This window comes from Oncorhynchus nerka, linkage group LG27, assembly GCF_034236695.1.
Source record: "Oncorhynchus nerka isolate Pitt River linkage group LG27, Oner_Uvic_2.0, whole genome shotgun sequence".
In the NCBI taxonomy this organism is placed as follows: domain Eukaryota; kingdom Metazoa; phylum Chordata; class Actinopteri; order Salmoniformes; family Salmonidae; genus Oncorhynchus; species Oncorhynchus nerka.
In genome coordinates this window covers 50,162,961-50,189,607 of record NC_088422.1, presented here as the reverse complement: position 1 = coordinate 50,189,607, position 26,647 = coordinate 50,162,961, and the positions used below count along the sequence as shown (strand labels likewise).

General features: G+C 43.4%; 2 protein-coding genes across 2 annotated transcripts in view; one reads left to right on the top strand and one right to left on the bottom strand.

The window, feature by feature from the left end:
• apba1a (amyloid beta (A4) precursor protein-binding, family A, member 1a) overlaps positions 1–6,097 on the top strand; it is a 105,015-nt gene extending 98,918 nt beyond the window's left edge. Inside the window, 3 exon segments of the mRNA XM_029638486.2 lie at positions 373–492; positions 722–862; positions 1,831–6,097. Coding sequence (XP_029494346.2) covers positions 373–492; positions 722–862; positions 1,831–1,902 — 333 coding nt within the window. The 3' untranslated portion in view covers positions 1,903–6,097.
• A 910-nt stretch (positions 6,098–7,007) lies between these two features.
• Positions 7,008–26,647, bottom strand: part of LOC115111936 (endosomal transmembrane epsin interactor 1) — a 74,167-nt gene continuing 54,527 nt past the window's right edge. The window contains 4 exon segments of the mRNA XM_029638491.2: positions 7,008–8,196; positions 9,548–9,858; positions 18,691–18,813; positions 18,816–18,875. Of these exon segments, the coding sequence (XP_029494351.2) occupies positions 7,837–8,196; positions 9,548–9,858; positions 18,691–18,813; positions 18,816–18,875 (854 nt within the window). The 3' untranslated portion in view covers positions 7,008–7,836.

The window sequence follows — 26,647 nt, the reverse complement described above, 5'->3', positions numbered from 1 at the left end:
CAGTCTGGTGGGGCTACCCCTGTCCACCTGCCAGTCCATCATCAAGGTAACACACACACTCTCTCCTCCCTCTCTTTCTCTCTCCTTCCATTAGTCTGGTAGGCCTGCCCCTGTCTGCCAGAGTGTCATCAAGGTACTGGAGGACAGGATATCTCTTCTAACTCTCCTTCCTTTATTTCTCATCTATCTCTGCATCCTCTTTCTTTCCTCGCTATCTCTGTATCCTCTCCTCTTACAATGACGTGTTCTCTTTTATGTGAGAACGGGAATGCCGAGGACAGTGCAGTACACACAGCCAACATCTATACTTGTCACCTACCAATTATCTTATTAGACTAGTTTAATTCATTCTCCACTTCTCTTCTCTCTCAGGGTCTGAAGAACCAGTCTCGTATCAAGCTGAACATTGTCAGGTGTCCTCCTGTTACCACGGTGCTCATCAGACGACCTGACCTCAGATACCAGCTGGGCTTCAGCGTACAGAACGGCATTGTGGGTATCACCAGGGAGACCATGTGTTGTGTGATATCATGAGCCCCAAACTTTCTCGGCATTTGACTTTGTCCTCTTTGCTTTGTGATAATAACCTTCCGTTTGTGTATGATAGTGGTGACTCTTGAAGTGATGGGCTCATGCTTTTGCGGAAACTGAATATAACAAACGTTAAGCCGATTGGCTGAATGTAACTGTCTTTTTTGGACCTTCCCCTGCACACCCACAGATCTGCAGCCTTATGCGAGGGGGCATCGCTGAGAGGGGAGGGGTCAGGGTCGGCCACCGCATCATCGAGATCAATGGCCAGAGCGTGGTGGCCACGCCCCACGAGAAGATCGTCCACATCCTGTCCAATGCTGTGGGAGAGGTGAGGTCAGAGGGGAAAGGTCATTCTGAGCCTGTAACTGTTAAAAAAGCATTTCAGTTTTGGTGCTGTACCGTCAACCATTGTTGGGTTAGGTTTAGGGTATTCTCGCATAGCCATACCTCCAAAACAGTGGAGGCTGCTGAGGGGAGGATAGCTCATAATAATGGCTGGAACGGAGCGAATAAAATGGAATCAAACACATGGAAAACACGTTTGATGTTGTTGATACCTTTCCCCGTATTCCGCTCCTGCCATCACCATGTGCCTGTCCTCCCTAATTAAGGTTCCACCAATCTCCTGTGCTCCAAAATCATGTCACGCTTCCTTTGGTGGTCTGGAGAATTTGGTATTAGCCGAAATGATTAGAATGGTTCGCAGGATTCCAGCAGCTACATTTTTATTGGATGTTACATTTCAAGAACTTTCCCCACATGCCACTAAATGGGCGCTGCATCTTTGTTATGTTTGTCACTGTTTTCAGACCAGGTAAGATACATTTTGTAGAGTTGTTGCTAGTTTGTAACATTGGTGAAAATGGAAGAAAACTTGGAGTAAAAACTGAATTATGGTTTGCCAGTGTGTGCTCTACACACAAAATCGAGTCGGTGAAACTTCTCTGCTTGAAAACTCTACAACAAAAAAAGAGACGTTATGAGTGGGCACCTGTGGAGCTCTGCCCAAGCAAGGCATTTTGTTTGTTTGACGTGTTGTTAGGCATCTTTGTTTTCTGCCATTGATTTCCCCAGGCTTTCTGTATAGGGAAGCCTGGTTCTCGACAAGGCTACGGTTAGGTTTGTCTAGGGTTAGGGTTGAGGCTAGGGTTAGACTTGAGCTGGCATGTGGACATGAAGCTAGGGTTGGGGTTAAGGCTATGGTTGTGTAGTTACTGTATATCCATGATCAGCGTGACTCTCATTCTTCGGCTTTCTGACTTTCTTCGTCTTTCGTTCTCTCGCTCTCTTCCACAGATCCACATGAAGACGATGCCAGCTGCCATGTACCGCCTGCTAACTGCCCAGGAGCAACCTGTTTACATCTAGTGATAACCTCCCTCTCTTACCCGACATCCGACCTCACCCCCCGATGACCTCACTCCCTGACCCCCAGCATCACTGCACCCTCTATGTGTGAGCAACTCTTCCCCCTCCCTCAAGCCCCAGATCACCATTGGAGACTGAAGCTTCTTAATCATAACGAATGGACATATCACATGCTCTGGATGACTATTTTATCTGATTGTTTTGCTGTGGAGAGTAGAGTTTGGCTGAAAAAGACAGCTTGTTCAAGCCCCTCCCATACTGAAGGTTGCTTCCTGAGCTTCACACTGACCTTCCCTTCTTTCCCATGTTTCTTTCTCTCCCTCTCTCTGTTTCTCTCTATCCCTCTCCCTCTCACTTTCTATCGGTCTACCTCCCTTCTCTATCCCTCTCCCTTTCTCTCACCGGCTGCACTCGTCTGATGTAATGTTGAATACTTCTGTGTTCTCCCACAACACAAACAAAAAGAGAGGGAGTGTGAGACTTGCTGATAAACAAGTGTTACTACTCTGAACAACAAGCCCCTATCATTCCTCGTCATAACATTCCATGCCTTCCGTCTAACGTTAATGAATGTCCAAGCAGGGAGGACTTTTCCCGACTGTGGAAGTCCTCCAGGAAAGACAAAGAAAACCAAACGTTCCCATTTATTCATTTTTTTTAAATGTTGTTTTTAAGGCTGAGATTTGGTCTGATATAACAAGCATTCCAAGTTTCTCCACGCGCATCTGTTTTAAGTCAGGCCTCGTCAAGGGAAGGCTACACTACATAGACCAAATGATTTAAAACCTTCCAAAGGAATTCACATTCCCTTCTGAAACAACATGCAGCCCAGGGAAAACAGTTCTACAAGGCTGGAGGACAGCCTTGTAAGACAGTGTTTAGACAGAAGCCAGCCCTGAAATGGGAGCTTTTGAAAGTAAACATGTAATTCTACCTATTGCCAGGACAACAAAATAACACTGGTCTCGTTCTCACATGGAATTAGCATTAATAAGAAAACGCTCTCCATCCTCATCTTTCCCTTCAGCATCATCTTGAAGTGAAAACTATGATTAGGTGACAACAGAACTCACAACCACTATTACGGAAGGAAAAAAAACAAACACTTGCTAATATTTTTTCAAAATCGGTTCGGCTAATCACATACTATTTCCACTCTGGGAAGAGGGGACTCTGCATCATCACACCACCATATGTCTTAAGGGTTTACAGTCACTCAGAGACCAGAGCTTAAAGTAAATGCCCAGTGTTTCTAGATTTCTATGAAATATGACCAATAATTACAATATGAGTGAAATGGTTTTCGTTTAAAAAAAATGGTAATTGGTATGTTAAAAAGTAGCTTTTCTGTGTTGGAATGGTGTGGGCGTACCCCAACAACAGAATAGTGTGGCCGTATACCGGTCATTAAAAATATTCACGCAAGTAGGCCGCTGATTGACCAGCTCAGCCTCCTCAGGGTGATACGTCTATGAGAAAATAGCAAGCATGTTTGAAAAGGTTTGTTTGAGATACAAGTTTGAGGTGGGGTTTTTGAAGTGTTTTTTCCCCCACAATTTATGTTTTGGTCACATACAAGTCAACAACATTATTTGGATATGGGTTAACAGCATATGAACTTTAAAAGTGAAATTTTAACTGGGCAGTTACTTTAAGCCATACGTTACATTTCACATAGGTTGTATCCCAAATGGCACCCTATTCCCTATTGTGCACTACTTTTAAGCAGGGCCCATAGGGCCTGGATCGAAAGTAGTGCACTATGTAGGGGATAGGGTGCCATTCGGGACGCCTCCACAAAGGTTCTGTACTATAGGCTCTGGTGGTGGAATACAGTAGAAGCTAAAACTGTTCAGATCCATCTTAGGCTGAGGAGAGATAGCAGAGGTCAACCAGATGTGTATAGAATACCTCAGACTTTGGCACCAAACTGAAGTTCAGGATTTAATATTTTTTTTGCGATCAGGACAGTTGGATTAGATTGTATTACAGTACAACCTTATAAACAACCTGCAATGAAATTATTTTATATTTTCATTACCAAGGATTTTTGATTCCTCTGTCTTATTTAATATTTTAAAAATATCTTGAATATAATCTGCAATATTTTTGCCAGACTATACTGTAATTCTGTTTATAAGGTCATTATATTGCATTGCATTTGGATCTCAATCTTTATACTTGAAGGATGCTTATCATAGTACATGAAATGGGTCATTAGTTTGTTATTTAAAAAACATGATTTATTCTTTTATTTTGAGATTTTATTTTGTTATCTCGCAAATGTGATGAAATGAAAGTACTGAAATGAGTCAACATATCATCTCCCTGGTGTACATGATTCACAAGTCCTCAAATGTATCTCTGTTGCATAAAGTGGATAGATGTTCCCCTCCTGTTTATGTTGGGCCCTGCTGCCTTTCTGACTAGAAGTGATTAATGAGGCTACAGTGTTTTGAGACTAGGAGCTCGATTCAATCCTTATATCGATGAATAGCAACTTGACATTTAAAGGGCATTTCTGATTTAGCCAACATATGCAGCATTTACCATGAATTTAGTCTCCGCGAACGCAGGAATAGTGCCTTTACATTTCAATCGCGCTATAGCGCCGAACTTCGGCGATACGGATTGAACCCAGCCCTAGTAACTACAGCAAGATGCGACGACTTACCACTGGTAATGAACACGTCAACCACAATGGAAGCATTATGTTGTAGTAGTAAATTGATGAGCAGATGCTCTGATTATGGCCTTGCTCTAGGAGTGTCAGCTAAATGCAGATGATGGATTGACAATGGGAAGAAATGACTAATGTTGATGTTATGATTCCTCCTCTATAACCACATATCCTCCCTTTCATTGATCTGTCTGGCCTGCCGTATACATTTCAAAACCTATTTTCTTCACAAAGAGAAATAAGACTCTTCTCACTCTAGCTCTACTCTGGGTCTGTAGCTTACTTAAGAATCAGATCTAGTTATTTTAGAATGTTTTAAAATGTCATTCAGAAATGTCTAGAACTCTAGACAATAAAAAAAAAAAGAATTCCAGGAAGCTTCCACCTTGTTTAACGTGAATGAGCTTTGACCTTCTGCCCAGACATCCTCTCCCTCAATTCCTGTCCCCTGTGTCACTTCCCGCTTGAGACACACCCCTCTGGATTCGTGTTTACAAACCGCCGGGTTGTGGAGTGGACACACATTATGACGTGTGTCATAATAACGCCTCTGTAGGAGGGACACATTCTGTTGCGACACCTCCGCTACACTGACTTGTGGAGGGGACACATTATTATGACGCTACACCTCTTGCGAGTTGCTGCTGGAGCACCCTGCCACCTGAGCTTGTGTGCCAAACGTTGACCCTTCCCCTCTGCCCTACTCTCCCCTCTAAACCATTGATTGTTCCAAATGTCTATTCTATCTCATCCCTAAATCAAATGTTGGCCTTATTTATTACTGTACTTATGACATTGAACTACTAAATGATACTGAAAAAGTAGTTCCTGTACGGTTGACCACATGATGTTCTAGCATGGTTTATCTATGGAGTCACCGGTTGGTCGGTAATATGCTGTATCATTCCTGCTTCTAGTGTGTGTGGTGTGTAATGACAACTTCTTTACTCCATGTTCAACCAAAACCAGCTGGACTACATAATATATACATAAATATATATATAAAGGTATATATACTTCTAATGGTTATTTGTGTGTTTGGATTGACCATATAAGCAAGCTTCAATGGATAACAAGTAACGTGAAAAGAGAATTCAGACTGATGGCAAGGGCACTTAATGTGACTCGGAAAGAAGGGGTTTCATATGAACTAGAGATGGAGTTGATTTGTGTGAAAATACATAACTGTACATATTTGACGAGCGCACAAAGTCACAAACACAGGGGCGTATTACTGTAGACCTCCCCCGCAAAAAAAGTTGTACTTTGTAAAGAGATGGTAGCAAACATACACTTGAGTAGATGGTGACTGAGAGGTGGGATAACTAGTGTTTATAATGCACTGTTTTGAATGTAATTAATCTAAAAAAAAAAAAACACTTTCTGTAAAGCAATGGCAATGTTTATTTATTTGCTAGCTTTTCTGTGATGTTACAGTTATTGAACTACATTACCTTACCAGAACTGGAATGTTTGTAAAAGTATTTACAACAATAAACTACTTGCAAAAGGACAGTACTGTTGTCACTTTCTTTTTAAAGAGTGCGGCAGTCCTTTTGTTTTCTTTATTGAAGAGGTACTACAGCGTGGAAGATGGGGAAGCGTGAGTTAAAGGGCAGTGGGCCAGATTCGACCCCATGCCGACTGGCATACATGTGTGCCGGGGTCAGCGGCTGTAACCACTGGACCACACACTTTTTGTTGCCTTTAAAGGCCAGGATTCAATCCAAGGTGTGTTATAGAGCAATGCACTGGACAGCCGACAATGTGCCTTTTAAAGGTAATTAAGCTTGGGAACATCAGCAGCATTTACCATGAATGGCATCTCTGCTAACGTTAGGGACATTGCCTTTAAAAGGCACATTGTCGCTGTCCAGTGCACTGCTCTATAATGCGCATTGGGTTGAATCCCAGTCTAAAGGATGCAGTTTGATTGAATGAATTGAAGCTAAATTTAGCATCCCAAGACTAAACACTCTTGCATTGCATGACCAGTGTAATTCATTTTGAACATTTCAAATGTACATGATTTGGAACATTACAGGCAGAAGGGGTAGAACTGAATTTTCCTGGGTAGATAGTGAAGTGTAGAGAGAGACTCTTCTTCCATAGACTCTCACATGCAGTTCTCCTTCCAGTAAGGCCTACATTTTCAATTGAGCAGACATATATAGCGTTTACCGCAAATGTGGAAACATTTCCTTTGAAAGATGCAGGTTGGATTGAATCTAGCTCTTATTGTTCAGTGCCAAATTGCTGTCTAGCAGGGTCGTGCACAGACTGAAGAAAAAAAAGACTTTCAATCTTGAAATTCATTCAAACTTTTTTTTTTTTTAGCATAAGCCTATTTATTTCTGCAACAACACACTCATCAGAAAAATACATGATTGACTACAGGAAAATAGGGTGAGGATACAGCTGATCATTGACGTTAAACTGCTAGTTAGCTAGCTTGATTTATTTTTTACTGATTGTGATCAATAAATGCTCTTAAATGATTAAATAACTTCATAATAGAATATGCACAATCGTCTAACTCATGATCCAGTATATGGCTGGCTAGTGACATGTGTGGATATTTTAGTATATGGTGGTTAGGTACAGACTACCTGTGTTGCTGCTGCACGTATCAGCCAACCAGACCGAGTACTGATGATTATGTCAAATCAAGTAGCAGGGCAGACTGGGAAACAGGCACAACCCGGGCATGCCCAAGTTCCACACAAGGCAGACCAACATGTGCAATCAACAGACGGGGTGGGGGTGGCGAACTTAACGATGACCTGCGGGCAGTGGGTTCAGAACAACAACGTCAAAAACGGTATTCAAAAAAACAATTAACAAAATGAGACTTGGCGAGTGGGAGAGGCAAAAGGGCAGGTGCTGTCTAGCCATATGTTCAGTGCCAATCATTTTAGAACAGGTTGTATAGCAAAGAATAGTTCATGGGAAATATTCTCTCACGATGCAAACATCTGTACTGAACACTTCAACAATATTAGCACAGCACAAATAAAAAATTAAAAAACACATACAGACACTCTCATACACAACCACACACGCCCATGCAGCCTTCCCAAAGGCTAATCCTTGCAGTCTGTGGGACTTTTCTCCACTAGCTTTAGCAGTGGCAGTCCCAAACCTCACCACTAGTAGGAGCACTTCACTTGGAGTCAATGGGCTGTTTTCCCCCCAGTGGAGCATACCATTATTTCTTCGCTAGGGAAGTTTTGAGATGGGATAACAGAGTTCCATCAGAGCACAGTTTCCCTGAACACCCCTATGAGACTGTGGGGGCGCTCGCGATGATCCAGGTGTGACCCCGCCCGTGACGTCGACCTAGAACCCACCCTAGAACCCGCTCTAGACCCAGCTCTAGACCAGGACCTGGAGCCAGAGCCACCACCCTGCCTGTCCTCTAGCGGCTGCTTTTCCGCCCAGGTGAAGGTGCTGAGGTCCCCACAGCTCCCGAGGTGCAGCAGCCAGGGTCTCTTCCGGAGGGGCTGGGGCAGGGTCTGGGAGGAACAGTTCAACAGGGGGGCACTGGGTCTGGAGCGGGGCCTGGGGAGGGAGAGGGGCTGGAGGATAGCTGCTCTCTCTGATACTGTGATCACCTGGAGAGGAGGATATAAATGGTCCAGTTTAAAGGGATAGTTCACACAAAAATTCACACAAATGTATCTCTTCTTATCTCCTCTTTCTCACCGACTCATCCTTCTCACCCCCTTCTTCCTCAGTCCTCCACTCCTCTACCTGTTCTATCTGTTCTATGCAGACCTGGGCAGAAAATAGTTGTATTTTCCAACTTTTCAAATACTTTAAATAGTCAAATATAGTTTATATAGAGTTTAAACTAAAAGGCAACTTTTTTCTTTGATATTCATACATATTCATAGGGGGGAAACGTGTTAGTTTGTATTCTGCGTAAACTATCCCTTTAACTATGTTATAGTGTGTTTGAAATAAGAAGATGGACAAAGAGGTTAGAAGTTGATTTAGCTCAGAATTCAACTTGCTATTTGCAATGTTTTCAAATGGCTTTTGTATTTTCGGGTATTATTAAGTTAATTGCAGCTTTTTACCTTTTCAGTGGCAATGTTGAAAGAGTCATACAGTAGTTGAGCATCACAACGTATTTATACTTATCTTAGCAAAATATAATTGGTTAATTCAGCGTTTCCAAAACTCTGTCCTAGGGACCCCAAGGAATGCATAGTACACAGCTGATTCAAATGATCAAAGCTGGATGATTAGTTGATTATTTGAATCAGCTGTGTAGTGCTAGGGCATGAACCAAAATGGTGCACCCCTTGGGGTCCAGAGGACCAAGTTTGGGAAACCGAGTCTGGATTGAGTGTCACAACTTATTTATACTTATCTGTACAAAATATAATTGTTTAATTGGTTTGACTTGATTATGAACACCTGGGGAAATAGACATTCAGGAGAATAGATATTTACAGAATGTTCAGATAGAAAAGTATTGTGTAGATCAAATATGACTAAGATAGATTGGAGATTGTGTTAGATATTCATTCTATTTATATCTTCAACATGAAGTGGCAGATGCAGCCCTGCAATTAGTTGAAACCAGCAAATCCAATAGATTCATAAGATCTGGATAAAAAAATATTTTTTTAAATAATACAATTAATAATATATAAAATATTTAATAATATATAAAATAATATAATAATATATTAAGAAATATTAAGAAGTTGTGTTCTCAGATCTGTATTTAAATAGTTTAGGAAAAGTAGTAACTTTCAGAGCTCTTCATTGAAATAGTTTTGTAAAGTAAAAGTAATTTGTTTGGATCTTATTCAAAGAGTTGTAGTCCCCTTCAAAGTAACTATTTGTTCCCCCATTTATAAAACAAATAATTATACAAAGCATAGGTAAAACTATAGTTGTCCCAGGTCTGGTTCTATGTAAACCTCTACCTGTTCTATGTAGCCTCTATACCTGTTCTATGTAGCTGGCACAGCGTACGGCCTCCTCCATTTGTTTCTGGTCAGAGCGCAGCACGCTGCGGATGCTGTCCACCAGTTCCTGGACCTCGGGGGTCAGGCTGCAGTGGACTGGCTGCTCCAGGAACCTACTGACCAGCTGCTGGGTGTGTCTGTAGCTCTGGTAGTCCACCATTGAGGAGGGCCGGGGCCGCCGAGGGCCTCTACCTCCCTGCCGGAGGGTCACTGTCTGGTTCCGAGAGGACTGGGGGGCCAGTGCGGACTGGGAAGTCTGGGTGGTCTGTGTGGCCGCCTCACAACTTAATACTGAGAAGAAGAGGGGGTAGGGGCTTAGTGTGTCTGTAGACTGGCATGCAGTGGGACGTCTGTTGGCAGCGTTAGCTTTGCTTTACAGTTTAGCAAATGACACACACACACGTCTTTATTGCAGTCATGCTGAGTATATGATCAGATCTCACTTCTAACGAATCAAACACGACATTAGCCTATAACAAAGCATTCTTCAAAGATATCACAAGTGACTAGTGAACGGTCAGTGATGACTTCACTAGTCTAGGTGTGCGTCCTAAATGACACCCTATTCCCTAGGATCCATGAGATTGAAACAAACCTGTGAGGATCCAATTACGTATGTCAATACGACGACCAACACAGCAGTAAACCTACAAGTGGCCCACGCATCTGGTAAGAGAGAAGATTATATTGTACACATTTGTCTATGTTAGGTTTCAATGTCCTGTACATTTTGTGTTTTTAGTGAAGGACTTAATCTGTGTCCAGGACACCGGAATTATGAGTTTTTGATGTCAGTAACTCCACTCCAACCATGTTCAGTGATGCAGGGGCTGGTCAAAAGTAGTGCACTCTATAGAGAATAGGGTGCCATTTGGGCACAGCTAAGCCTATTTTTCACTGAAAAGAGAAGACGTTTTACAATCGCAATTCCTTGTATCTCTTGTTCCAAAGACATTCTGAAGAATTTAAATGAGTAAATAGGACTTGCTTTACTGTGGATATTGATACTTTTGTACCTGTCTCCTCCAGCATCTTCACAAGGTCCTTTGCTGTTGTTCTGGGATTGATTTGCACTTTTCGCACCAAAGTACGTTCATCTCCAGGAGACAGAACGTGTCTCCTTCCTGAGCGGTATGACGGCTGCGTGGTCCCATGGTGTTTATACTTGCATACTATTGTTTGTACAGATGAACGTGGTACATTCAGGCGTTCGGAAATTGCTCCTGAGTATGAACCAGACTTGTGGAGGTCTACAATTTTCCTGAGGTCTTGGCTGATTTCTTTAGATTTTCCCATGATGTCAAGCAGAGGCACTGAGTTTGAAGGTAGGCCCTGAAATACATCTACAGGTACACCTCCAATTGACTCAAATGATGTCAATTAGCCTATCAGAAGCTTCTAAAGCCATGACATCATTTTCTGGAATTTTCCAAGCTGTTTAAAGGTACAGTCAACTTAGTGTATGTACACTTCTGACCCAGTGGAATTGTGATAGAGTGAATTGTAAGTGAAATAATCTGTCTGTAAAATATTGCTGTAAAAATGACTTGAGTCATGCACACAGTAGATGTCCTAACCGACTTGCCAAAACTATAGTTTGTTAACTAGAAATTTGTGGAGTGGTTGCAAAACGAGTGGTAATGACTCCAACCTAAGTTTACGTAAACTTCCGACTTCAACTGCATATACAGTGTCCCTTTGGAATTACCTGGATTTCTGCATAAATTTGACATACAATTTGATCTGATCTTCAACTAAGTCTTAAACTAATAACACACACATTATTGTATTTTTCTTGTCTATATTGAATACATAATTTAAACTTGTCACAGTGTAGGTTGGAAAACGTAGGTGAACCTTTAGGCTAATGACTTCTCCAATAGCTAATTGGAGTCTGGAGTCAACTAACCTGGAGTCGAATTAATGAGGCGAGATTGGAGATTTTGGTTAGAGCTGCCCTGTCCCATAAAAAACACTCACAAAATTTGAGTTTGCTATTCACAAGAAGCATTGCCTGATGTGAACCATGCCTCAAAAAGGGAAAGGGTTACAAAAGTATCTCTAAAAGTCAATCCACGGTAAGACAAATTGCCTATATAAATGGAGAAATTCAGCACTGTTCCCTAGGAGTGGCCATCCTGCAAAGACGACTGCAAGAGCACAGCGCAGAATGCTCAATGAGGTTAATTAAGAAGAACCTTAGAGTGTCAGCTAAAGACAGAAATCTCTGCAAGATGCTAACATCTTTGTTGACAAGTCTACAATACAGTGGGGAGAACAAGTATTTGATACACTGCCGATTTTGCAGGTTTTCCTACTTACAAAGCATGTAGAGGTCTGTAATTGTTATCATAGGTACACTTCAACTGTGAGAGACGGAATGTAAAACAAAAATCCAGAAAATCACATTGTATGATTTTTAAGTAATTAATTTGCATTTTATTGCATGACATAAGTATTTGATCACCTACCGACCAGTAAGAATTCCGGCTCTCACAGACCTGTTAGTTTTTCTTTAAGAATCCCCCCTGTTCTCCACTCATTACCTGTATTAACTGCACCTGTTTGAACTCGTTACCTGTATAAAAGACACCTGTCCACACACTCAATCAAACAGACTCCAACCTCTCCACAATGGACAAGACCAGAGAGCTGTGTAAGGACCTCAGGGATCAAATTGTAGACCTACACAAGGCTGGGATGGGCTACAGGACAATAGGCAAGCAGCTTGGTGAGAAGGCAACAACTGTTGGCGCAATTATTAGAAAATGAAGAAGTTCAAGGTGACGGTCAATCACCCTCGGTCTGGGGCTCCATGCAAGATCTCACCTCGTGGGGCATCAATGATCATGAGGAAGGTGAGGGTTCAGCCCAGAACTACACGGCAGGACCTGGTCAATGACCTGAAGAGAGCTGGGACCACAGTCTCAAAGAAAACCATTAGTAACACACTACGCCGTCATGGATTCAAATCCTGCAGCGCACGCAAGGTCCCCCTGCGCAAGCCAGCGCATGTCCAGGCCCGTCTGAAGTTTGCCAATGACCATCTGGATGATCCAGAGGAGGAATGGGAGAAGGTCATGTGGTCTGATGAGACAAAAATAGAGCATTTTGGTCTAAACTCCACTCGCCGTGTTTGGAGGAAGAAGAAGGATGAGTACAACCCCAAGAACACCATCCCAACTGTGAAGCATGGAGGTGGAAACATCATTCTTTGGGGATGCTTTTCTGCAAAGGGGACAGGATGACTGCACCGTATTGAGGGGAGGATGGATGGGGCCATGTATCGCGAGATCTTGGCCAACAACCTCCTTCCCTCAGTAAGAGCATTGAAGATTGGTCATGGCTTGGTCTTCCAGCATGACAACGACCCGAAACACACAGCCAGGGCAACTAAGGAGTGGCTCCGTAAGAAGCATCTCAAGGTCCTGGAGTGGCCTAGCCTGTCTCCAGACCTGAACCCAATAGAACATTTTTGGAGGGAGCTGAAAGTCCGTATTGCCCAGCGACAGCCCCGAAACCTGAAGGATCTGGAGAAGGTCTGTATGGAGGAATGGGCCAAAATCCTTGCTGCAGTGTGTGCAAACCTGGTCAAGAACTTCAGGAAACGTATGATCTCTGTAATTGCAAACAAAGGTTTCTGTACCAAATATTAAGTTCTGCTTCCATGATGTATGAGCTTCTCCCATTCCTCTCTGCAGATCCTCTGTCAGGTTGGATGGGGAGCGTTGATGCACAGCTATTTTCATGTCTCTCCAGAGATGTTTGATAGGGGCCTACGTTGTCTTGGCTGTGTGCGTGGGTCATTGTCAGTATGGATTGTGAACCGTCGCTCCAGTCTGAGGACTTGAGCGCTCTGGAGCAGATTTTCATTTGTACTTTGCTCCGTTCATCTTTGCCTCGATCCTGACTAGTCTCAGTCCCTGACGCCAAAACACATCCCCACAGCATGATGCTGCCACCACCATGCTTCACCGTAGGTGCCAGGTTTCCTCCAGACATGACGCTTGGCATTTCAGGCCAAAGAGTTCAATCTTGGTTTTATCAGACGAGAACATCTTGTTTCTCATGGTCTGAGAGTCTTTAGGTGCCTTTTGTCAAACTCCAAGAGGGCTGTCATGTGCCTTTTACTGAGGAGTGGCTTCCATCTGGCTTCCATCTGGCAGGTTATCCCATCTCCACAGAGGAACTCTAGAGCTCTGTCAGAGTGACAATTTGGTTTTTGGTCACCTCCCTGACCAAGGCCCTTCTCCCCTGATTGCTCAGCTTGGCTGGGCGGCCAGCTCTAGGAAGAGTCTTGATGGTTCCCATTTGAGAATGATGGAGGCCACTGTGTTCTTTCAATGCTGCAGAAGTTTTTTGGTACCCTTTCCCAGATCTGTGCCTCGAAACAATCCTGTATCGGAGCTCTACGGACAATTCCTTCGACCTCATAGCTTGGTTTTACACACCTGTGTGTGTGGCTGAAATAACCAAATCCACTAATTTGAAGGGATGTTCACATACTTTCGTATACATAGTGTAAATAGTTTAATAGACTACAGTTTTTTTTGGCATCTTTGTTTTAATTACTGTCATAGGCTCATGTTCAATATTTATTTTGCTGGTACTATTTCACCCCTGGTGTGTGTGTGTTTGTACAGTGTACATGTGTGTGTGTGGGGGATCAACTAACAGTGCACTCCAATGAAGGGAAAGCAATTCACTTTTTTCCCCCAACTCTGTATGAAAGGACGGAATAAGTTTAACCCCAGCTGGTACTTCTCCTAAGAGCATAAAACCTGGGAGAAGAACAGAGAGGAATGTCTGAAGAGGGTAGCAGGTGATCAAAAACAACAGGTTTGTGTGTGTGTGTGTGTGTATGTGAAAGATAGAGCGAGAGACTTCAGATTTTCAAGATCTTTCAAATCAGAAGTGAAACAGAAAAAAAGTTTATATTAATTGCCTTCAGTGCAGTTGTATCATAACGCTCCTTTTACTCTCTTCTTTCACTGTTTGTTATCAGTCAGTTCTTCAACACGTATTGATTGGTCTGACTGACAAGGATTCTGAGGGAAACCAGGAAATGGTTACATCAACAATGTATATCAACATATAAATGTAAAAAGAAAATCGACACTGTCATTCTATTGTGGGCAGAAGGTAAGTCTCTTTGCACATGATTAAGGATAAGTTCAAAGTTCAACATTATATATGGTTTGTAGGTTCTGGAGTTCCGGACAGCCTAAAAATGGAGGTGGGGAAGAGGAGGACTGTGTCACCGTTGAGGCTGCGCATCAGTTGTACAGTTGGAATGACCTACCATGCATCGAAAAGGCAACATGGATCTGTGAGATTGTTTATCTGTGGATCAGCCAGTTACAGACACAGACACACACATACAGACACAGACACACACATGCAAGCACACACACACGCAGGTAGGCAGACGCACACACACACACACACATGCAAAAATGCACGTACACGCACGCATACATCCCTTTAAATACAGTAGTTTAGAAATATAGCTTTTTAATGCACTTTATAACATACCAACATGTATGTTTTTCTTATTTATTGTTTAATGAATTCATTACAATTGTGAGAAAGAGGAGGAAGGGAAGCGCTACTAAGGTACACAATAGTACATTTTGGTAGATAGAAGGTGCTCTTTGGTAAAAGGGGTAAATTGGTCATCAAAAAGAAAGGAGGACCAAGGCACTCTTCATATAATTGATTAAAATGCCCTGATTAGTATGGCATGTTCAATAGAAACAAAGTTTTTTTAAACGATGCGTTTCTGCTGCATGGCCTTCGTCGGGGAGTACAAAAAAAAAAGAAGGAATACAAGGTCCTCTTTTAAACAGCTCATCAATTAGCCCTAATTGGAAGAGGGAGTGGTTACACAATTGATTGGACACACCTAGTAAGCAATACTATACACATTGAAATACTGTAGCTATGTTATCATAAAAATACAACTCCAAACTAGAAGTATCAGAACACTAAAAAGTAGTTCTAACCTTAAATATGACCGGGAGAAGTGTCAAAAATAAGAAAGCTAAATATTCCAAAGTACACTAGAACACAGCAAAACATGAACAACAACAGTCTAAACATAGCTGAGGGAAATAGAGCAAAATGTCCACTAGATGACAGCAAATGGACCCATCACGACCCTACAGGAAGGGTGAGAAATCCATATCTTCATTTAAACCAGGGTATTTAGTTGTTTAGTTTGTAAATCTAAAAACTTTCCCTTTGGTTTAACTGTCTAAGACGGTCCCCTTTTCTAATAGAGGCCGGAATATGATCAATATGATCAAAAGCTTGTAGGGAAAGTTAATTTTGATGTGGAGAATCTGTTTAAGGGTAAAATTGACTCCAACCAAACACAACGTAATCTTTCTAAGACAGAGCGGGATGCAATTGAATCATTGTCCAAAAATGAACAGATTGTGGTTAAAAAAGCAGACAACGGTGGTGTGGAGTAAAGACAAATATGTGACAGGAGCCTACCGTCAATTAGATAATGATGAATTCTACCAACCTTCAACCCTACAGAGGACCTAAAAACTGAATTGAAAGGGATCCTCACAGAAGCTAAGGAGAATGGCTACATTTCAGACAAGGAGTTCAAATGTCTTTTCAATGGCAATATGGCTTCTTTTTATCTTCTTCCAAGAATCTTGAAAACACCCCAGGCAGACCAGTCATTAGTGGTAATGAAAGCCTGACAGAACCCATCTCTAAGTACATTGATTACTTTATTCAGCCTTTTCTGACGTCACTCCCAGCCTATCGTCAAGATACCACAGATGTGTTGAACAAAATGAAGGAATTGAACAATATAGGTAGAGCTTCCTTTTTAGTCACCGTGGATGTGGAGTCTCTATACACCACCATTGAACATGAACAAGGATGGGCAGCTATGCACCATTTTTTGAGTACCCGGCCTGAGGCTGAGATGCCTCCTACAGAATTCATTGTCTCTCTGACTGAATGGACTCTTAATCATAACATCTTTATCTTTCAGGACAGTATTTTTAAACAGGTAAAAGGGTGTGCCATGGGAGCTTGCTTATACAGCCCTTCCTACACTGGTTTGTACTTGGGTAAATGACTTCATTTTGGATCATTCTAATAACCATTTTTTTGACCGGATTAGATGGTGGGGATGCTATATTGATGATGTTTGCCTGTTTTGGTCCGGCTCAGAAGATGAACTTACTTCCTTCCACCAATACCTTAACAACATTAACCCTAACATCAAACTAACTATGGAATACAGCAAGCATAACATTCATTTTTGGGACCTCAACATTAGTAAAAATGACAAAGGTTGTTTGCACACATTATCTTTAGGAAGCCTACAGATGGGAAAACCATTCTGAGGGCAGACAGCTTTCACCCCAAAAGGCTAAAAGCGAACATTCCATATGGCCAATTCCAAAGAGTCCGCAGAATTTGCGATCAGGAAACAGACTACAGTGTTAAATCTGCTGAATTTGAGAATCGCTTATTGAATCGGGGCTACAGCGTTCAGGTCCTGAAAGATGCCGGTATAAGTGCTGGATTACTTGACAGAGAGAACTTGTTGCGAAGGGGAGAGCCTCGTGATACTTCAGAGAGAGTGATTTTTGTTACAAGATACAGCACTGAAGCAGAGAGCATTAAAATAATCATTAAAAACAATTGGGGAATCATCCAAAGTGATATGCTACTACGCCAAGTCTTTCCTGAGCCACCAGTCATAAGCTTTAAGAGATGTCCTACCCTATATGACAAATTAGTCCACAGTTATCTTCCGGGTGACTCTCAAAAAACATGGCTTGACCACAAACCCAAGGGCTCCTTTAAATGTAACCATTGCATCCATTGCAGTAATATTGTACAGAAGAAGTATTTTGTTGACACAGCTTCCAAAATGGAGTATTACGTCAAGCATTTCATTAACTACAAAACCACTCATGTCATCTATAGATTGGAATGTCCACAGTGCAAGGTGTTCTACATTGGAAGGACAAAGAGACACCTTCAAGTACAGAAGTACACCATACGGGTAGGTAATGAAGACTACCCCATGGCAAGGCACTTACAAGTCCCTACACCATGGCAAACCTGCCTCCCTACAAGCTATGGGTATTGATCATATTCCGGCCTCTATTAGAAAAGGGGACCGTCTTAAACATTTAAACCAAAGGGAAAGTTTTTGGATTTACAAACTACAGGCCACTAAATACCCTGGTTTAAATGAAGATATGGATTTCTCACCCTTCCTGTAGGGTCGTGATGGGTTCATTTGCTGTCATCTAGTGGACATTTTGCTCTATTGCCCTCAGCTATGGTTAGACTGTTGTTGTTCATGTTTTGCTGTGTTCTAGTCCAATTAGGGCTAATTGATAAGCTGTTTAAAAGAGGACCTTGTATTCCTTCTTTTTTTTGTACTCCCTGACGAAGGTCATGCAGCTGAAACGCGTCGGTTTAAAAAAAACTTTGTTTCTATTGAACATGCCATACTAATCAAGGCATTTTAATCTATTATATGAAGAGTGCCTTGGTCCTCCTTTCTTCTTTTTCGTTACAATGTGAATTGACATTTCAAGTGTTTGCTTCTGATCTATTGCTGAGTGAATATTAAACAAACAAAAACATTGTTGTATCTTATCATGTAATCCCACTATAAAATCTAATGAGCCATGTTTTTGAACTCCCTTCACTGTCAGAAGGAATAAACATTTGTTTCCTTTCTTGCTAAAACTGTGGTCTTGTTTGGCTCAGTGGTGGATCATGGCACTTGCAATGTCAGCATCATGGGTTTAACCACTGCTGGGGCTCACCCACACTAAAAATGTACACACGCTTTGGATAAAAGTGTCTGCCAAATGGTATCATATTAAATGTGAATTTGTGCAGGGGAAATGTTTGTAAATGTAGTCACACTCTTCAGAGAATGAGGAGATTCTAAACCACACACACGCAGAGACTGTAGATTTACTGAGGACAGACTGTTCCAGAACTATAAAGTTGATATAATCCTGTTTTTGACTGTCGGTGTGTGTGTGTGTGTGTGTGTGTGTGTGTGTGTGTGTGTGTGTGTGTGTGTGTGTGTGTGTGTGTGCATGGGTAACCCTGCCTTACCTTTGGCAGCCAGGTCCAATAGTACAGGGTCACTGTAGGAGCGCATGATTCTCTGGCGCTGAGACCTCCTGACGGGGGGCACCGGGGCACCCTGGGGGTCTGGCTTGGAGCAGGGGGTGATGGGGGAGAGGGGTAAGACGGCGGAGACGTGGGCACTGCCATAACCGTCGTCTGGGGAGCAACGTCTGAATCACAGGAACACTAAACACAATTAGGAGGAGAGGGGTAGGGGGGCACTAAAACAGACACACATAAAAAGCACAGTCAGTCAGTTAGGAGAGGGGTGGGTAGGGGGGAAGGAGGTGGGTTGAGGGGTAGGGAAAAGTGGGACACCAAGAGAGACGTAGGGAGAGGGAGGGGTTACAGATTCATATCTAGTGTAAATAGGGGTTATAAACCAGTCGCTGATACACCTGCGTTTCTTTAGGAAACTCCCCAAGCTAATGTTGTTACTCTATCCTTAAGAAACTCCCTAGAGATTTAATGAGAACCATGCATAAACAGCTATACCTTCTCTATGCGTAGTGCTCACTCCTCTCTTGCCCCTCTTTAACTCTGTCTTTCTGTCAGTTTTTTTCCCTTTCTTTCTTCCTCTCCCTTAAGTGTGTGTGGTGTGACAAATTATACCCGGGTCACACCCAAAGCTCCATCTCTATCGCACAGGCACTGTGACCTTAGAAAGGGAAAGTTACAATTTGAATTGTTTGATCATAATGTCTCTGTCAGACTTTTTTCACCACGTCTTAATCTTCTCAGCTTGACAAACGTGTCTCTCTGCTCTAAAATAGTTCCAGACTGGGAGTGAAACTACACTTTTCACAGAGATTGAAGAAAGGGAAGAAACGTTCCTATCCTGAGCTGTATGTATGAAGGAGACGGAGTTTGTGAGAGCTAGATAGAGGGTGGGTGGGGGTGGTGAATGTAACATCTGAGACTGAAATAAATGTTCTTATAATACATTGATGGCATAGCTGTCAGTGGGTGAATCTATGACGGAAGGGCAAGGTTAAGTCCCATTCATCTGACTGGGACAACTATAGCAGTACACTGGGATACAGCAACTGTAGCAGTACTTTCACTGGATAACTATAGCCGTACTTTCACTAGGATAACTATATCAGTACTTTCACTGGATAACTATAGCAGTACACTGGGATACAGCAACTGTAGCAGTACTTTCCCTGGATAACTATAGCAGCACTTTCACTAGGATAACTATAGCAGTACTTTCACTGTAAGTTAGCAGTAACTATAGCTGTAATGGGATAGCTACAGACAGACATCCGACTAGCAACAGGACTCTCTCAGCAAGGATCTCGAGTGCCGCAGCGGTCTAAGGCACTGCATCTCAGTGCTAGAGGCGTCACTACAGACCCTGGTTCAATCCCGGGCTGTATCACCGACAACGACGAGACAACATATAGGGAGGAGGTCAGAGACCTGGCCGGGTGGTGCCAGAATAACAACCTATCCCTCAACGTAACCAAGACTAAGGAAATTATTTTGGACTACAGGAAAAGGAGGACTGAGCACGCCCCCATTCTCATCGACAGGGCTGTAGTGGAGCCGGTTGATAGCTTCAAGTTCCTTGGTGTCCACATCACCAACAAACTATCATGGTCCAAACACACCAAGACAGTCGAGAAGAGGGCACGACAAAGCCTATTCCCCCTCAGAAAACTAAAAAGATTTGGCATGGGTCCTGAGATCCTCAAAAGGTTCTACAGCTGCAATATCGAGAGCATCCTGACTGGTTGCATCACTGCCTGGTACGGCAATTGCTCGGCCTCTGACCGCAAGGCACTACAGAGGGTAGTGTGTATGGCCCAGTACATCACTGGGGCTAAACTGCCTGCCATCCAGGACCTCTACACCAGGCGGTGTCAGAGGAAGGCCTGCACACAGAGGAAGGCCAGCAGAGGAAGGCCACAGAGGAAGGGCTATCTGCATTGTGTCCCACCCACCAACCCGTCTTTTACACTACTGCTACTCTTTGTTCATCATATATGCATAGTCACTTTAACCATATCTACATGGTTCATACATACTATCTCAATCATCCTGACTAACCGGTGTCTGTATGTCGCCTCGCAACTTCTATAGCCTCGCTACTGTAAATGCCCTGTATTTTTACTGTTGTTTAATTTATTTACCTACCTATTGTTCACCTAATACCTTTTTTGCACCATTGGTTAGAGCCTGTAAGTAAGCATTTCCCTGTAAGTTCTACACCTGTTGTATTCAGCGCACGCGACAAATACACTTTTATTTTATTTGATCAAACAACAAGCTCAAGCGCCTATAGTTTGCCAAACGTTACTGGAACTTTCCATGGGACCGGGTTCTATAGTCAGATGAGACCAAAATAGAGCTTTTTGGAAACAAACACCAGAAGTGGGTTTGGCGTAGACACAGACAATAAATACTTTTTTCACAGCCTGTTTTGCTCATATTTACTAAGGGTGCCAATATTAGTGGAGGACACTGTATTATTATTAACATTCCCCATCTTAGCTACTGTTGTATCAATATATTTTGACCATGACAGTTTTACAATCCAGGGTAACTCCAAACAGTTTAGTCACATTTACATTTACATTTAAGTCATTTAGCAGACGCTCTTATCCAGAGCGACTTACAAATTGGTGCTTTCACCTTATGACATCCAGTGGAACAGCCACTTTACAATAGTGCATCTAGGTCTTTTAAGGGGGGAGGGGGAGAAGGATTACTTTATCCTATCCTAGGTATTCCTTAAAGAGGTGGGGTTTCAGGTGTCTCCGGAAGGTGGTGATTGACTCCGCTGTCCTGGCGTCGTGAGGGAGTTTGTTCCACCATTGGGGGGCCAGAGCAGCGAACAGTTTTGACTGGGCTGAGCGGGAACTGTACTTCCTCAGTGGTAGGGAGGCGAGCAGGCCAGAGGTGGATGAACGCAGTGCCCTTGTTTGGGTGTAGGGCCTGATCAGAGCCTGGAGGTAGTGAGGTGCCGTTCCCCTCACAGCTCCGTAGGCAAGCACCATGGTCTTGTAGCGGATGCGAGCTTCAACTGGAAGCCAGTGGAGAGAGCGGAGGAGCGGGGTGACGTGAGAGAACTTGGGAAGGTTGAACACCAGACGGGCTGCGGCGTTCTGGATGAGTTGAAGGGGTTTAATGGCACAGGCAGGGAGCCCAGCCAACAGCGAGTTGCAGTAATCCAGACGGGAGATGACAAGTGCCTGGATTAGGACCTGCGCCGCTTCCTGTGTGAGGCAGGGTCGTACTCTGCGGATGTTGTAGAGCATGAACCTACAGGAACGGGCCACCGCCTTGATGTTATTTGAGAACGACAGGGTGTTGTCCAGGATCACGCCAAGAGAGAGTTAGCTTTAGCAGTGCGGAGCGCCTCCGTGATACAGAGAAGAGCAGTCTCAGTTGAATGACTAGTCTTGAAACCTGACTGATTTGGATCAAGAAGGTCATTCTGAGAGAGATAGCGGGAGAGCTGGCCAAGGACGGCACGTTCAAGAGTTTTGGAGAGAAAAGAAAGAAGGGATACTGGTCTGTAGTTGTTGACATCGGAGGGATCGAGTGTAGGTTTTTTCAGAAGGGGTGCAACTCTCGCTCTCTTGAAGACGGGAGGGACGTAGCCAGCGGTCAGGGATGAGTTGATGAGCGAGGTGAGGTAAGGGAGAAGGTCACCGGAGATGGTCTGGAGAAGAGAGGAGGGGATAGGGTCAAGCGGGCAGGTTGTTGGGCGGCCGGCCGTCACAAGACGCGAGATGTCATCTGGAGAGAGAGGGAGAAAGAGGTCAGAGCACAGGGTAGGGCAGTGTGAGCAGAACCAGCGGTGTCGTTTGACTTAGCAAACGAGGATCGGATGTCGTCGACCTTCTTTTCAAAATGGTTGACGAAGTCATCTGCAGAGAGGGAGGAGGGGGGAGGGGGAGGAGGATTCAAGAGGGAGGAGAAGGTGGCAAAGAGCTTCCTAGGGTTAGAGGCAGATGCTTGGAATTTAGAGTGGTAGAAAGTGGCTTTAGCAGCAGAGACAGAGGAGGAAAATGTAGAGAGGAGGGAGTGAAAGGATGCCAGGTCTGCAGGGAGGCGAGTTTTCCTCCATTTCCGCTCGGCTGCCCGGAGCCCTGTTCTGTGAGCTCGCAATGAGTCGTCGAGCCACGGAGCGGGAGGGGAGGACCGAGCCGGCCTGGAGGATAGGGGACATAGAGAGTCAAAGGATGTAGAAAGGGAGGAGAGGAGGGTTGAGGAGGCAGAATCAGGAGATAGGTTGGAGAAGGTTTGAGCAGAGGGAAGAGATGATAGGATGGAAGAGGAGAGAGTAGCGGGGGAGAGAGAGCGAAGGTTGGGACGGCGCGATACCCTCCGAGTAGGGGCAGTGTGGGAAGTGTTGGATGAGAGCGAGAGGGAAAAGGATACAAGGTAGTGGTCGGAGACTTGGAGGGGAGTTGCAATGAGGTTAGTGGAGGAACAGCATCTAGTAAAGATGAGGTCGAGCGTATTGCCTGCCTTGTGAGTAGGGGGGGAAGGTGAGAGGGTGAGGTCAAAAGAGGAGAGGAGTGGAAAGAAGGAGGCAGAGAGGAATGAGTCAAAGGTAGACGTGGGGAGGTTAAAGTCGCCCAGGACTGTGAGAGGTGAGCCGTCCTCAGGAAAGGAGCTTATCAAGGCATCAAGCTCATTGATGAACTCTCCGAGGGAACCTGGAGGGCGATAAATGATAAGGATGTTAAGCTTGAAAGGGCTGGTAACTGTGACAGCATGGAATTCAAAGGAGGCGATAGACAGATGGGTAAGGGAGAAAGAGAGAATGACCACTTGGGAGAGATGAGGATCCCGGTGCCACCACCCCGCTGACCAGAAGCTCTCGGGGTGTGCGAGAGCACGTGGGCGGACGAAGAGAGAGCAGTAGGAGTAGCGGTGTTGTCTGTGGTGATCCATGTTTCCGTCAGAGCCAAGAAGTCGAGGGACTGGAGGGAGACATAGGCTGAGATGAACTCTGTCTTGTTGGCCGCAGATCGGCAGTTCCAGAGGCTACCGGAGACCTGGAACTCCACGTGGGTCGTGCGCGCTGGGACCACCAGATTAGGGTGGCTGCGGCCATGCGGTGTGGAGCGTTTGTATGGTCTGTGCAGAGAGGAGAGAACAGGGATAGACAGACACATAGTTGACAGGCTAGAGAAGAGGCTACGCTAATGCAGAGGAGATTGGAATGACAAGTGGACTACACGTCTCGAATGTTCAGAAAGTTAAGCTTACGTAGCAAGAATCTTATTGACTAAAATGATTAAAATGATAGAGTACTGCTGGGGTAGGCTAGCTGCGTTGTTGACACTACCCTAATCAAGTCGTACCGTTGAGTGTGAAGTTTCTACAATGCTGCTTATCGGGAGCTAGCTGGCTAGCTAGCAGTGTTGGTTACGTTACGTTGCGTAGGAGAACGACAATAGCTGGCTAGCTAACCTAGAAAATCGCTCTAGACTACACAATTATCTTTGAAACAAAGACGGCTATGTAGCTAGCTATGTAGCTAGCTACGATCAAACAAATCACACCGTTGGGACTGTAATGAAATGAAGTGAAAAAGTGATACTACCTGTGGAGCGACGCGGAATGCGACCGGAATGCGAAAGTTCTATTCAGTAGACGTTGGCTGGCTATTGGCTAGCTAGGAGTGTCTCCTACGTTAAGGACGACAAAATAGCTGGCTAGCTAACCTCGGTGAATTAAGATAATCACTCTAAGACTACACACTCTAAACTACACAATTATCTTGGATACGAAGACAGCAAAGACAACTATGTAGCTATCTAATACTACACTAATCAAGTCGTTCGGTTGAGTGTGATAGTTACTACAGTGCTACGGTAGCCGGTGAACGTATGCTAGCTGCTAGGCAGATAGGAGGGCGACGAAATACAATAATAACGCAATTATCACTCTAAGACTCCACACTCTAAGCTACACAATTATCTTGGATACGAAGACAGCAAAGACAACTATGTAGCTAGCTATGTAGCTAGCTAACACTACACTAATCAAGACGTTCAGTTGAGTGTGATAGTACTACAGTGCTACGGTAGACGGTGAACGTGTTGGACAGATAGGAGACGACGAAATACGATAATTACGCAATTATCTTTGATACAACGACGACTATGTAGCTAGCTAAGAGGAAATTGCTAAGATTAGACAAATCAGACCGTTGTACTATAATGAAATGTAATGAAATGTAATGAAAAAGTTATACAACCTGCAGACCGAAGCGCGGATGCGACCAGATCGCTCCAACCCCCTCAACTTGCTCAATTTCCACATGATTTATTACAAGATTTTGTTAAGGTTTAAAGTTTAGTGAATGCTTTTAGGTTTGAAATATTTAGTACCAACTTATTCCTTGCCACCCATTCTGAAACTAACTGCAGCTCTTTGTTAAACCTGTTAAGGCTAGCCCTGAATACTGCCCCTTCTGGAGGAATTCGGCACCCATATAAACCATGATAAATTTTTGTCAAAAGTTGCTAATATATGCATAAAAAAATTATTATCGAATAGGAAACACTCTAAAGCTTATAAAACCGTTTAAATTTTGTCTCTAGCTAAAGCAGAAGTCTCAGGGCATGCATTCTCCCAAAGTCTCTCTTGTAATGGGAAAAGTTGCCATCACTTTGACGTCATCGTATACACACTTCCCAAACAGCTATAACCATGGAAACAGTTTCTACGTCTTCAGCGTGAAGCCTGCTTTCGATGAGGCGTGTAACTGTGAGAATCGCGCGCTCACGAGACGTTCAGCGTGCCCAAACGTCCCGGTGACGCAAAAAAAAAGTTTCACCAATGGGAGCTGGGAAATTTCTCTCTCTTTCTCTCAGGACGGACTGAACAACGTGTGCTTATCTGTTCGCCCTCACGATTGCTGTAGACCTTTATAACATGCTAAGGCTTAATTATAAACATAGTTTGACAAGTTTACTCGAAATATAATGTATACTTTCGACGTTTTGGTGCGCATCCACTTGAAATTTGCATACATTTCGACCGAAAAGTGTCTAGTTTGAGAACGGAAAGACACAGACTTGAAAACTGAACGCTAACTTGGTGAGTATTAACCCTTCCACGTCTTCTGAAGCAAGAACAGCCATGGTAAGGGAATATTTACGTCTTCATTTTGGGTTTCTGTCGACTCCATGATAGAGGAGTCAGCATGCTAAATGAGAGCGCCGACTCTCTATTATAGCCTAGTGAACGCCAAATGTAACGTTAAAAATAATTGTAACATAGCAATTGCATTTAGAAGAAGTTTATCTTGCCATACATATGTAAAACATGCATATTTAGTCAAAGTTTATGATGTGTATTCCTTGTTAGCTGACGTTATCTGCCGGAGCTATTTATTTCTCCTGACATTGCAGTAGCATTTTTTGAACGATGCATAATTGTAAACAGAGATTTATGGATATATATTGCATATTATTGAAAAAAAATGAATGTACTGTGTAACATGTTATATTACTGTCATCTGATGAAGATTTCAAAAGGTTAGTGAAATGATTTTTCTTTTAATCCTGCGTTTGTTGATTGCATATTTTTTACTACTTGGCTAAGCTAATGAGGTATGTATGCAGTGGTGGTTGGACATAAATATGTGCTATGTTTTCGCCGTAAAACATTTTAGAAATCTGACTTGCTGGGTAGATAAATAACTTCTTTATCTTTCATTTGAGCCATTTTTCAAGCGATTCTGTGGAGGTTAAATATTTTTAGGATTATTTCTTGCGTTCCCTGCGCCACATTACAGCTCAGGGGGGGTGGGGTGAGTTCCCAAAGGGGAACTAGTAGCTCTAACAGGTGTGTTGCAGTCATTTCAGTCGCTGTAGTAGCTGACGTGTATAGTGTGGAGTCATCTGCATACATAGACACACTGGCCTTACTCGTTAGTAAAGTTTTTATTGTTTTTAAGTAAGTGGCC